The sequence below is a fragment of the Thamnophis elegans genome, chromosome 12 (genome assembly GCF_009769535.1).
Source record: "Thamnophis elegans isolate rThaEle1 chromosome 12, rThaEle1.pri, whole genome shotgun sequence".
NCBI classification, from domain to species: Eukaryota; Metazoa; Chordata; class Lepidosauria; order Squamata; family Colubridae; genus Thamnophis; species Thamnophis elegans.
In genome coordinates this window covers 38,488,662-38,502,564 of record NC_045552.1, presented here as the reverse complement: position 1 = coordinate 38,502,564, position 13,903 = coordinate 38,488,662, and the positions used below count along the sequence as shown (strand labels likewise).

The window sequence follows — 13,903 nt, the reverse complement described above, 5'->3', positions numbered from 1 at the left end:
TTGATCTGAACTTTCCACTTCTTTTTAATTAATCTCTGAATAAATTAATACACGAAAACAGTTAAGTTGCAAAACATAACTTACTGGGGCTTTCTTGTCAATGGGCTTGATGACAAACTTCTTGTCATTGAAGGAAATGTTACGGATCTCACTCCAGGGGAAGCCAATTTTGGGTGTTAGCCTGTGAAAGAGGATGTGTAATTTCAAAACTTAAATCCCAATGAACAGTTGCAGCCATCCAAATACCTGTGCTTGTTCACACCCTCCAAACATTTCCCACCCATGAAATTGTTTGGATTCAGAATGTCAGTGGAAATTCCAAATTGACCAAACTATGTAACTGAACAGATCTAGGAAATGAATGGCAGCTCAAAATAAGAAGATGCCATCTGAGGCGTCCAGTCCAAGCCGGGAGTCAAGTCCAAAGGATGACCAGGGTATAATCCATATTGTATGTGTGATGTCATTGTGATATGCATAAAGGTAGTCCTCGCCACCACAATTAGGACCAGAATTTCTGTTGCTGTGCAAGGTAGCTATTCACTGAACTGCACCCACTTTTGCCACAGTTGTTAAGAGAATCCCTGCAATTGTTAAACAAATCCTATGGTTGTTAAGTAAATCCAGCTTCTCCCATTGACCTTCCTTACAGGTGACCCCGGGATGCTGCAACTCTCACAAATACATGCCAGTGGCCAAGAGCCCCAAATCTGGCACTTTTGTCATGGGGATCTGTGCTGACTGGCCATAAGCCACATTTTTCAGCCTCTTCCCATCATTAGTAAATGAATGGTTGTAAGCAGGGGTGAAATTCATTTTTTTTAAACTACCGGTTCTGTGGGCGTGGCTTTGTGGGAGGGGCTTTGTGGGCATGGCAAGGGAAGAATACTGCAAAATCTCCATTCCTTCCCAATCAGCTGGGACTCGGGAGGCAGAGAACAGATGGGGGTGGGGCCAGCCAGAGGTTGGTGGGTGTGGCATGGCTTGGTGGGCATGGCAGAGGAAGGATACTGCAAAATCCCCATTCCCTCCCAATCAGCTGGGACTCGGGAGGCAGAGAATAGATGGGGGCGGGGCCAGTCAGAGGTGGTATTTGCTGGTTCTCCAAGGTGGCGCAGTGGTTAAATGCAGCACTGCAGGCTACTGCTAGATCAGCAGTTCAGCGGTTCAAATCTCACCGGCTCAGGGTTGACTCAGCCTTCCATCCTTCCGAGGTGGGTAAAATGAGGACCCAGATTGTTGGGGGCAATATGCTGACTCTCTGTAAACCGCTTAGAGAGGGCTGAAAGCCCTATGAAGCGGTATATAAGTCTACTGCTATTGCTATTCTGAAAATTTCCGCTATTGGTTCTCCAGAAGTGGTCAGAATATGCTGAATTTCACCCCTGGTTGAAGTCAAGGATTCCCTGTATTGTCTCTTATCCTGCAGATGCCTTCCAATCCAACCTTGAACCCCAAAAGGACAGAGATCGCAAGTAAGGTGGAAATGCTCAGTTTAAAATGCCAGTTAGGTCCTGCCCTATACGTGCTCTGACCTCTGTTTTGGTGCAAATTGTGCAGCCACCCCACTCCACAAAGGCCAGGAAGACATTTACTTCAACGTTGCTTCCTACACTAGGGTAGGTGTCATCATCTACCCTGTTTTCCCCAAAATGAGACCTTCCCGGATAATAAGCCCAATCGGGCTTTTGAGGACATGTGCTAAAATAAGCCCTCCCCAAAAATAAAGCCTCGCCTAAAATATTTAACCGCATGCACAGCTGGTCCTTGTCATTTCCTGAGGGGGAGGGGGAACATGCCACACGCAGCCCACATGCACCTGTCATCCATGAAGAATGGCCTCATGGAGGCTGCTCCTGCAAACCCTAGCTATCGCACCCCTTCTCTTAGTGGTGGCCCCAAAAAGAGTGGCAGGTCAAGCAATGCTAGGGCTGGCAAGAGTGTGCCAGAAACAGAGACAGAACTTCTGGCCCTCTTTGGATCAGCTGATCTGTGGGCCGGGGTTAAGGGGCCTCCTGCACCTCAAAAATAATAAGCCCTCCCCTGAAAATAAGCCCTCCCAAGAAATATTGCAATGCAGCAGCAGCCATGAGGCGACCATGCTCGATGCCTCTTGCACTTCAAAAATAATAAGACCTCCCCAAAAATAAGGCCAAGCGCTTATTTGGGGGGGGGCGTTCAAAAGGAAATAAGACCCCATCTTATTTTTGAGGAAACACAGTAACAAGACAAGGGTCATGCACACAAATCTGGGCCGGAAGAGTAACTTTTCCTAATAATTAAAATCTATCTATATGAAAAGTCGCTTGATATATGAAATTAAGATTGCCCAGAACAATTCTTGCAGCCTGAAGGTATGTAAAGATACAGACCATACAGAGACAATTCAAGCAGTGATCTTAGCTTCATATAACAGGAAGCAAAAACAACCACCACCCTCTTCTTCAATCTGAGGAAATTTCTCACTTCTGTTTCAAGGACAATGAGCATGAGAGCTAAAATGAATCACAAAATCCCTCTGAGCCTAGGAAGTAATTTAATTTTGGGGAAATAATTACGTTGGGATAAGAAAGCAAGTTACACTTGTTTTTTATTGTTTTAATGTTTTTAAATGGCTTTAATTATTTTAGAATTATAAGCTACCCAGAGATATTTAACCAAGTTAAGTTGGACAGCTATAGGAATGAATGAATAAATGAATGAATGAATGAATGAATGAATGAATGAATGAATGAATGAATGAATGAATATTCCAAAAAAATCTGTCAGTAGATTCATAGAATTGTGTGAGAACTGGAAGCAAGTAATGGCAAATCAATGCCAGCACAGAGAGTCACTCTGACTAAGACAGGACTAGAGAGTGCCAATAGAGCAACCTATTATCAAGAGCAATGCCAAAACCACATAAGATAAAAATGAAAAGAGAATTGTTTGCAGACTATATTCCCAAGAATGTGGCAGAGGTTTTCAAACTTGGCAACTTTAAGACTTGTGGACTTCAACTCCCAGCATAGCTGGCTGGAGAATTCTGGGAGCTGAAGTCCACAAGTCTTAAAGTTGCCAGGATTGAAGACCTCTGAATTAGAGTCTTGGACTTTGGGAGAGCTGATTTCAATCAACTTACAGATTGAGAAGGGTTCCATGGATAAGAATCCTCAAGGGGAAAAATAACACAAGAAGCTTAGGAAACTTTGAAAAGCCAGATTATAAAAACCCAGTCTAGCACAATTCCAATGAAGAAGAAAAGAATTCTGGGAGTTGAAGTCCACGTCTTAAAGTTGCCAAGTTTGGGGACCCCTCATCTAGTTGATCAAAGGAGACGATGGCTGTCACCATCTGTGGAGACTTAGTCACATCCAGCTGTGTCCTGCTCTTATAAACCCTCCCCTGTCTCAATCACTCTCTCTGACAGACAGACACACACACACACACACATACACACACACACATATCCCACCATGCACTCTATCGGAAGATTAAGAATAGTTTTGTTACCGGTCGTTCTGTTCATAAATGTTGAGTCCAAGAGCATCTACTCCTAACCAGAGTTCTGAGCCTTTCTTGTTCTTAATACTAAAGTAGTTCACACCATACATCTCCAGATCTTGTGCAATTTTTAGATATTCTAAGATGGCGTCTTCTCTGGAAGGACCAAGAAAACAAAACAGAGGTTCATGTTAAAAGGTAATTTTGGTGGCACATTCTCAAGAACATCCTCTTTTTTTGCAACAGTTGGTACTGCATCCAAGAGAGGGCACTGCCCATTTGCTTGGAGCATTGTGACTTTTAATGTGCATAGGGTTGCCTGCTTTACAGTAACAACGAACTAGCCCAGCTAGGGCATGGAGACACACAGAGACAATTTTATCAATCTTCCCATCTGTCTTAAGGGTAGATGGATGACCAAAGTCTCTGGTAAATGAAAATCAAGATGTGATTGCAACAGTGTGGTTTAGTGGTTTAGTGGTTTATTAGCATTTGTAGGCCGCCCTTTTCCCTGAGGGGACTCAGGGCGGCTCACAGAAAACCAGGGAGAGGGGGAATACAACATTAAGACAACAACATATAATAAAAATAGTAAGCAACATTCATTCATCCTTCGGGCGGGGTAGCAATTCTTATCCCCAGGCCTGACGGGCGAGCCAGTTCTTCAAGGCTATGCGGAAGGCCTGGACGGTGGAGAGGGTACGAATCTCCACGGGGAGCTCGTTCCAAAGGGTCGGGGCTACTGCTGAGAAGGCCCTCCTCCTTGTAGTTGCCAGCCGACACTGGCTGGCCGATGGAATGCGGAGGAGGCCTAATCTATGGGATCTTATAGGTCGTAGGGAGGTAATTGGCAGAAGGCGGTCTCTCAAGTATCCAGATCCACTGCCATGTAGGGCTTTATGGGTGATTAATAGCACCTTGAAGCGCATCCGGAGATCGACAGGTAGCCAGCGCAGCTCGCGGAGGATAGGTGTTATGCGGGTGAATCGGGGTGCACCCGCAATCACTCGCGCGGCTGCGTTCTGCACTAGCTGAAGTCGCCGGATGCTCCTCAAGGGCAGCCCCATGTAGAGCACATTGCAGTATTCCAGCCTAGAGATCACAAGGGCCCGAGTGACTGTTGTGAGGGCCTCCCGGTTCAGGTAGGGTCGCAACTGGCGCACCAGGCGTACCTGGGCGAATGCCCCCCTGGTCACAGCCGTTAAATGGTGGTCGAATGACAGCTGTGGATCCAGGAGGACTCCCAAGTTGCGAACCCTCTCTGAGGGGTGTAGAATTTGACCCCCCAGCCTGAGTGTTGGAATATTGGCCAAATCTTTGGGAGGGAAACACAACAGCCACTCGGTCTTTTCTGGGTTGAGCACAAGCTTGTTAACCCTCATCCAGTCCATAACGGCTTCAAGACCCCGGCCCATCACGTCAACCGCTTCATTGATTTGGCACGGGGCGGACAGATACAGTTGAGTATCGTCCGCATATTGATGGTATCTAATCCCGTGCCTGCGGATGATCTCTCCCAGCGGTTTCATGTAGATGTTGAATAGTAGGGGGGATAAGACCGAACCCTGCGGCACCCCATAATTTAGGGGCCTTGGGGACGATCTCTCCCCTCCTATTAACACCGACTGCGACCTGTCCGAGAGGTAGGAGGAGAACCACCGTAGCACGGTGCCTCCCACTCCCACCTCCCGCAGTCGTCGCAGAAGGATACCATGGTCGATGGTATCGAAAGCCGCTGAGAGGTCAAGGAGGACCAGGATGGAGGGATGTCCTTCATCTCTGGCTCTCCAAAGATCATCCATCAATGCGACCAACGCGGTTTCTGTGCTGTAACCGTGTCTGAAGCCTGACTGGAAGGGGTCTAGATAGTTTGCTTCCTCCAAGGACCGTTGGAGCTGGAAGGCCACCACCTTCTCAACAACCTTCCCCAAGAAGGGAAGGTTGGAGACCGGGCGATAACTATTGAGGACAGCTGGATCCAAGGATGGTTTCTTCAGGAGGGGTCTCACCACCGCCGCTTTCAGTGCGGCGGGGAAGTTCCCCTCCCGAAGGGAGGCGGTTACAACCGCCTGGATCCAGCCTCGTGTCACCTCACTGCAGTTAACAACCAGCCATGAGGGACACGGATCCAGAACACAGGTGGAGGAACTTACAGCTCTCATGGCCTTGTCCACATCCCCGGGGGTAACGTCCTGAAACTCAACCCAGAGCTGTTCTACTTGATCCCCCTGTGCCTCGGCTGGAACTGCAGGTGTGGAGTCCAAGTCCGACCGAAACCGAGCAATTTTGTCCGCTAAGAATTGGGCATATTCTTCAGCTCTGCCCTGCAGGGGTTCCCCCGTCTCCCTTTTGTTCAATAGGGGTGTGTGGCCAAAGCGCCAACTGTTTTTACATGCACCATGCATCATTAAGACATAATTATACCTTGCAGATGCCCCTGCAAGCAGAATGCCTCACAAGAGGACTTGTAAAAGTCATAAATAATGCTCTGTTTTGAACCACAAAAGCACCTTCCGTTCTTGCCAGCCATACCTGAGCATCCCCCGATGTTCCTCATGCCACACCTGGATTCTTTCTTCCCACTGATCCTTGTTAAGCTTATGCTGTTCCAAAACTCTAAAAGGCAAAGAGATGGAAGACATATTAGGACAGCTCTGCAAAAACAGATTCTTCAGCCACATGAAGTTCAACCATGAAAAGAACCTCAAAAGTTTCCACGTAGTGGAAGAGAGACAACAGGAACATGGGCTGCAGATAACACTGGAATTGCTTAGGGGCCCTCTCCAAGGCTTGAATCTCTCTCTGGTTGCTTTTAAATATCTCGCCTCTCGGGTCTTTACTTCCCGAGGGTTATTCCTTCTCACACAGTTTTCCAATTTTTCAGAATGTCTCTTTCACAGCTCTTAAAGCGATAGTAGTTTGGGATCCAATTATTATTTAATGGGACGTGGTGGCTCAATGGCTAAGACGCTGAGCTTGTTGTCAAGAAAGGTCAGCAGTTCAAATCCCTAGCGCTGCGTAGATGAGCACCGCCCTCTAGAGTCAGGAATGACTAGCACATATGTGCAAGGAGAACCTTTACCTAAGTATTATTTTACTAAGGAAAAGAAATAAATTAAAAACACACACCAAAGGCATTTGGGTTGCATTCACACACTGTGCTCAGCACAACTTCATTTGTGTCTGAATGCCATATGGCAATTCCCTTAATTGTGGTTTATTCACCAAACCACAGCTGAGCGCACTGTGAGGCCCACCCAACCTCAAAACGGAGAGGGTGATGCTCATCCATTGCGGAATAACGTCCAAACTGTGCACAGAAAAACTGGGATATGAAGCTCGTAATAAAAATATATACCATATTTTTCAGAATATAAGACACACCGGAGTATAAGATGCACCAAGATTTTGAAGAGGTAATTATTATTTTTTTTAAAAAAAAGGTTTTTGCACTCTGCAGACCTCCCAAACCCTCTGAATGCTTCATTTTTTGTGAAAAACGGGGCATGCAGAGTTGAGAGGCCTGAAAAGTGATCCTGGGGGCTGTGTGTGTGTGTAAAAACGAGGAAAAAATGGCCCGTTTTTTGTGAAAACAGGCCTGTTTTTTGCCCCCCAAGAGGGCATGCATAGCCTTTAGGAGGCTTATAGAGTGCTCTTGGGAGCTGGGAGGGAGGGGCAAAAGCAAGCAAAAAACAGACAATTTTTTGCTCATTTTTGCCTTCCCCAGCCCCCAGGAGCACTTTGCAGGCCTCCCATACCCTCTGCACATCCATTTTTGCAAAGGTGGTGGGGTTTCAGGAGGCCAAAAATGCTGTATTCAGTGTATAAGACACACCCAGATTTTCACTCTCTTTTCTGGGGAAAAGGGTGCGTCTTATACTCTGAAAAATATGGTAGGTATGCACTTAAAGGGAGAAACTGCAACCAGATTTCACTCTACCTTTGAGGAAGCAGTTTGTCAGTTGTTAGATAGCCGGGCTTATGAACCTCCTTATTAAAGTCCCCATATTTGGACTGGACCGCGTAAGAAGCCAAGAGAACCGCCGTCTCTGGAGGACAGTAGATGTCATCGTTCAAGATGGCCTCCTTCACTTGGAGGAAGAAGAGGCGCTGCGTGATGTCTTGGATCAGCTCCTCTGCAACATCCTCTGGGTAGAATTTGGCCCGGAATTTGAAGAGCAGCGGGCTCTCTTTGCGCACATCCTGAGCTGTCACCTGCAGCGCATTGGAGCAAAATCAGGGTGAGAAAACACATCCAGAACAGCCATACCAGTAGTGGCCTGGAGCAGCTGAGAGCAACCGGTACGGTGGCTCGTTTGGCCCACTCTCCCACCCGCACTCTATAGCTGTATTTATGCCAAAAGACACACTGCACACACGCACACAGCGTGCAGAGCATGCGCACGCCCCGACAAGCAGTTGAGTGTCACAGGGGCGGTGGCAAGAGCAACCCACCACTAATCGAGAAGCATCACAACTGATAACTCCTGGGACAAATACTAAACCAGGAAGTCTCTGGTCATCCAGGCCATGGCTCTCCCAAGGGCGCTTTTTCGAAAGGCAACTGGACTTTCTTGATTTTTTCCTTGAAGACATTTCACTTCTCACCCAAAAAGCTTCTTCAGTTCTGATGGAATGGTGGAGAATAGGAGTCATCTGGAATATAAGGAATCTGAATCCTTCCATTCTCCACCATTCGGTCAGAATCAAAGAAGCTTCTTAGGCAAGAAGCAAAACGTCTTCAAGGAAAAAACAAGAAAATCCAATTGCCTTTCGAAAAATTGCCCTTCGGGCACTTTCTAAGCCAGAAGACTCTCTGAATCCATTATCCACGACCCCAGCCACAGGGCCCAGGTTGGAGTGCCTGCCCTAAATCCAAGGACAGTTTGTTAATCTGTTCCACTGGGTTGACTAGCCTAGTATTTTTAGCTCAGCCATTGCCAACTATTGTAGCCTTTCAACTTCCAGAATATTGGAAGGGCCATGGTTGAAACTGTTGGGTGCTGAATGTCCTACACCTACCCTGTTTCCTTGAAAATAAGCCCTTCCTGGATAATAAGCCCAATCGGGCTTTTGAGCCCATGCACTAAAAATAAGCCCTCTCCCCCAAAATATTGCAACACAGCAGCAGCCATGAGGTGACCACGCTTGCCACCTCTTACACCCCAAAAATAATAAGACCTTCCAGAAAATAAGGCCTTATTTTGGGAGTCAAAAGAAAATAAGACCCTGTCTTATTTTTGGGGAAACACAGTAGAAGGTGCTCAGGTGGACAAAGCAGTAGACTGGCAATGCCACCTGCAGCCTAGCAGCCTGCTAAATGGAAGGAAAGCTGGGGAGGTGATCGGGAGAATGACGGGAGCATCGTCTGTGACTCTCATTCAACAAAGACTGATGGGGGCCCAACCTCACAAAGGCAAACCTGTTTCATCTCTGCCCAAGAAAGCAAACTCCCTTTTTTAGCAGGGGGGGGGGCAGAAGCAGAAAATAAAATGAGAGGCACCTCCATACCTTTTTATTTAATTTCAGCCATGTTGAGAAGCCCTTGGTGTCCTGGTACTGGAGTCCAAAGAACCAAACTTCTCGCAGGCCGATTGTTTTCACCACCTGTTCATGAAAACCAGACATCAACACGTGAACAAGAGGAAGGGGCTTATGGGTCACAACCCAGGTCTGTTGTGGCACAGCTACAAGAAGGCCAAATGGCAGGCATGGGTATGTGGAAGCAGCAATGGGGGACTACATTCCTTCTGGGGTTTTTTGCACAGAACAAGCTCTGCCCTAAATACCCTCTAAGACCATGATGACGAACCTATGGCATGCGTGCCACAGGTGGCAGACAGAGCCATTTGTCAGGGCACACGAGGCGTACTGGCCAGCTGACTTTGGCCTTCTTTTGAGGCCATTTTTCGCCCTTCGGAGGCTTCCTTGAAACCTCCAAAGTGTGAAAACCAGCCCTACGGGCAAACCGGAGGTTTGGGAACAGACTTCCAGGTTGCTCGTAGGGCTGGTTTTAGCCCTCCAGAGCTTTCAGGAGGCTTCCCTGAAGGCTCAGGAGGGCAAAAAAACGACCCTATGAGCAAACTGGAAGTGACTTCTGGTTTGCTCGTAGGGCCGGCTTTAGCCCTCCTGAGCCTTCAGAGGCCTTCAGGAGGCTTCCCTGAAAGCTCTAGAGGATGAAAAATGACCCGACAGACAAACCGGAGTAACTTCCGATTTGCTTGTAGGGTCGCTTTTTGCCCTCCGGAGCCTTCAGGGAAGCCTCCTGGAGGCCCTTGAAGGCTCCGGAGGGCTAAAACTGGCCCTATAAGCAAACCGGAAGTCCGTTCCTGAACTTCTGGTTTGTCCGTAGGGCCAGTTTTTGCACTCTGGAGCCTCCGGAGGGCCTCCGGGGGGGGGGGGGGGGGGCTGTTGTCGCCCTCCCCAGGGTCCTATAAAGCTTCTGGAGCCTGGGAAGGGTGAAAAAAGTACACCAAAAATGGGGGAGTTCACTGGTCACGCGTGCATGCATGCTGGGGTGTGCACATAGCATTATGGGTGTGGCACACCTGTGTACAACCCCCCTGCGCTCCCCCCGCTTTTGCCACGTGAGCTAAAAAAGGTCCGCCACCACTGCTATAAGACAAACTGGGATTCCGCTGGGAAGCAGCCACCCTGCCATAAGGGAGCTGTCCTCTTTTCCTAGGCAGGGACCAAGACGGAGGTGGCATCCCCCATAAAGCTGTTGACTTGGTGGGGGTTTAGGGTGGGATGCCCAGAGAAGCTCCCTCTGCAGAAGGCTCCCACACAGCCTTACTCCCCAGGCCAGCTGCTAAGTGGAAATTCTCAACAGCTATGACTATAAGAAGAGGCTTTTTCTAGGAAAAAGTAAGAATGATTTTTTTTGTGGGGGGAATGGTAGGGAAAAATACAGACATTCAACAAAGAATGACAAATATTCAGTTAGAGTTGAAAAGAGAACCTCAACTATTTCCATAACTACTTAGATGTCATTTCTCTACTCAAATACTGAATGTTCCTTACAAGTCCTAGCACAGAAATGGTGAACCTTTTCTGTCCAAACTGGAACTTGCGCGCATGCATGTGCCTGCGCACACCAGCCAGCTAGTCTTCAGGTTTCCAGCACACACATGCATGCTGGCCACCTGGTCTTTGCGTGTGCGAGAGCATCCGAAACCCAAAGACCAGCTGATGCACATGCCTGTTGTTTGGCCATTTTCAGGGCTGTTTTTGGCTTGAAAAAAGACCCCCCAAATGGCCTGGAAAATGGCCACAACAGCCTGGTTTTGGGGGTGTTTTTGCTCGTTTTTCAGGCCGTTTTCTGGCACTCTCGTACTCGCGAAAATCAACTGGCCAGAAACCAGAAGAGCAGTTGGCGACGGCATATGTGCCCATAGAGTGGGCTCTATGTGCCACGTGCCCTAGTTTTGCTATCATAATTTTGCTTCTTTAGATGCCCGATCCATTTTGGGATGCTTCTCTTGGCCGAAATCCTGTCACTCAGAATAAAACCCGAAAGCAGAGTGACCACTTGTGGCTCCTTCTGCCTTTGATGGTCCTGGGTGACCAAGAGTGTCACATGCTCCGTCCAAGGGGAAGAGCGCTTCCACGTGCAATCACACACACACACACACACACACACATTACTGGGCTCCACCTGGGGAGCCTGTGTTGCAAACCAGCCACTCCTCCAGCCAGGTTCTCTCTGCCAGGCAACTCCACTGGGTTTTGTGCAGTGTGGCCACATCAGCCTTGCACGGAAGGGGGAAAAGATTCGTGGAGGTCAAAAAAGTCAAGAAGGGAGAAGTATCATAAAAAGGAGCATGCAATTGCAGGAACTATCTTGAGTTATTTGACACCACCACCACCCCCAAATTCAGTTCGAAATGTATGAAGAGTCATTAATATCACACTGGCATTCTCTCTCTTTTCCAAAAGCAAATTCATGCAGAGCCACAGGCAGCTGCAGCCACCAAATAGTCTGAATTCCGCGTGAGAGGTTGTTCAAGATTTTGTCCGTCCTCTAAGGCAGATTAGATGTGACACTGACCTGCCATAAGGCGCTCCCACGTGGAGCTGCTGGGAAGAGATGGGGGAGGCCTCAGCTGGGGGAGAGGGGCCCAAGTGTGGAAGACAATGTGGGGTGTCTACATGGCACCAATTGTGCTGAAGTTTTCTCTGGCAAATCAGGCAATGTAGATGCAATGAAAGGTCTGGGACTCTGCTATGAGAATTGGGTCTCTTTCCTCCCCTCCTCCTCCTCCTTATTTGCAAGGAGGTCCATTTGGGCAGCTTGAAGGGGGCAGAGGTCAACAAAGATGAAAGCTGTGTGATTGCCCATGAGCCTTGGAGAAAACGTCCCTCTTCTGGTTTGGCCACATTCTTGTCCCACCTTTGAATATCCTATTCGATCAGGGCTCTTGCAACAACAGGCCCTGTGCCTCCTGGGAAAATGCAGGAATGTCCAGGAATGTTTAGAAAGCGGGGAGAAGAGATGGTATCTATGACATTTCGGAAGGCACCTATTGTCCCCTTTATTTGAACTGACCGGACTGGCAACTATAACAGCCATGCCTCTAGCGCAGAGGTGAGCAACCTGTGGCTCTGGAGCTGCATGTGGCTCTTTCATGCCTCTGCTGTGGCTCCCTGTCACCGGTCAGCTCCACAATTGATAGAGCTTTCAGTTAGGACAGGTAGAGGAAAAAGGATGCCCTGCTAGGAGGAGATTCTATGGTGGGGAACCAGACTTCCGGTCGGCTCCAGAATTGAACAAGGGGCTTCTGGTTAGGACCTTTGTGGCTCTTTGAGTGTTTAAGGTTGCCGAAACCTGCTCTAGCATGTCCATTCCACTGGCAACCCCTGGTGAGTTAATATCTTTAAAGAGGAAATAGCCTTCTGTGCCAACCATCATGCATTAGCATATTAAAAGCAACTACAAGATCCACTCCAACATTTGAAATCGGTTGTCAATATCCCCTTCAATGCAAAACAACTCAATGATAAAGAGGGGTGTGGTGGGATTATTATTATTATTATGGCAAGAAAACTGAAGGGAGGCTGCATTCTGATTGCTGAAAAGATGCACCGCCATCTTTAAAAGAGTCATTTCAACAGTTAGCCTTGCATAACAGTATTAAAACTTAGCTTTAACATTATTAACTGCAGAGTGAAAAGCTGGGCTAAGGCAAGACTAGGCATTGGAAGGCGATGAGAACATCAGCCAAGCTGTTTTCCATTCTCGATAGGGCAGGCTAGGCAAGCTGGAACGTTCAGTTGGGCAAAAAAAATGATAAAGCATGGAACAATTACTTTGATTTCCCATTGTGGGCAGGCTGAATGGGTTATTTCCTTTGCAAATCAACTTCCTCCTCTTGCAATTGTCCAGAGACAGTTGTTGAATTCCAGAGCTACGTTAGAGAAAGAGCAGATTAGATGTGAGGGCTCTTTCTTTCCAAGTTAAGGCTGGTGCAGGAGCCAAATGAGTGGTTTTTGGAGTCAGCCAAGTTTTCCTTGGTAGCTCTGGGTATTCTTTTTCTTCTGTTGCATGTATTGTTAGGTTGGGGGTGGGCACATTTTGAGCAACTCCTTTTGCAGGTCTATGAGGGAAAACCCCAGCGAGGAGACCTAAAGGTCTCATTCCCCTCCCTTATAGGTTTTTTTTAACTTTAAGTCATCCCTTGCATTTATATCTGCTTTCCTACTAATACATACATTACAGCTAATAAATATGCAAAATAATATATAAAAATACTAGCTGGATACCCGTGCTTCGCTACAAAACTATGTGATCAGGCCAGCCCACAGGCTGGATGAGTCATGCGCTGGCCACGCTCATATAAGGCAAATGGCAGTTGGAACAGAGTTCCTTTCAGGTGGGGAGGGGGAGTAGAACGTCTAACTCCTTAGAATCAATGCGTGTTAATATAATACTGCATAAGGAATACTGATGATCTGATGGTCATTTCAAAAAATCCTTTCTTAGAGAGCACCATGTGTTCGTTCAGCAGCCCCGACCATGTTTTACTTGCACAAGCACAAAGCCGAAAACACCAGCCTGAAGATGGTGAGTGGGACCTCACTGAAACATTGCCAAGACAATCTCAATCTTACGCGGGAAAAGACCTGAATACAACAAGACTAGTATATAATGTATATATAGATAGATAGAGAGGGAGGGAGGGAGGGAGGGAGGGAGGGAGAGAGAGAGAGAGAGAGAGAGAGATTTGTGTGTGTGTGTAGCTATTTATAATGTATACTATTAAGTATATTCATTTATAATATAAATGTTTATATATAGCATAACATAATTAATATAATAACACACACCTAATAAATTACAGGTCAAACAAAAATGCTAATATTGAAAAAGGTGAGATAAACCCCACCACCAGATTAAAATGTACTTCAGCGAGAGAAA

At 47.3% G+C, this 13,903-nt stretch overlaps 1 protein-coding gene across 1 annotated transcript in view; it reads right to left on the bottom strand.

Annotated features, from left to right (window-relative positions):
- The window catches only part of MSN (moesin), a 69,412-nt gene that overhangs the window by 13,781 nt on the left and 41,728 nt on the right, over window positions 1–13,903 (bottom strand). The window contains exons 3-7 of the mRNA XM_032227875.1: window positions 8,998–9,093; window positions 7,427–7,701; window positions 6,019–6,102; window positions 3,496–3,642; window positions 85–181 (exon numbers count right to left, since the gene is read on the bottom strand). Of these exons, the coding sequence (XP_032083766.1) occupies window positions 85–181; window positions 3,496–3,642; window positions 6,019–6,102; window positions 7,427–7,701; window positions 8,998–9,093 (699 nt within the window). The remainder of the gene's footprint in view (window positions 1–84; window positions 182–3,495; window positions 3,643–6,018; window positions 6,103–7,426; window positions 7,702–8,997; window positions 9,094–13,903) is intronic.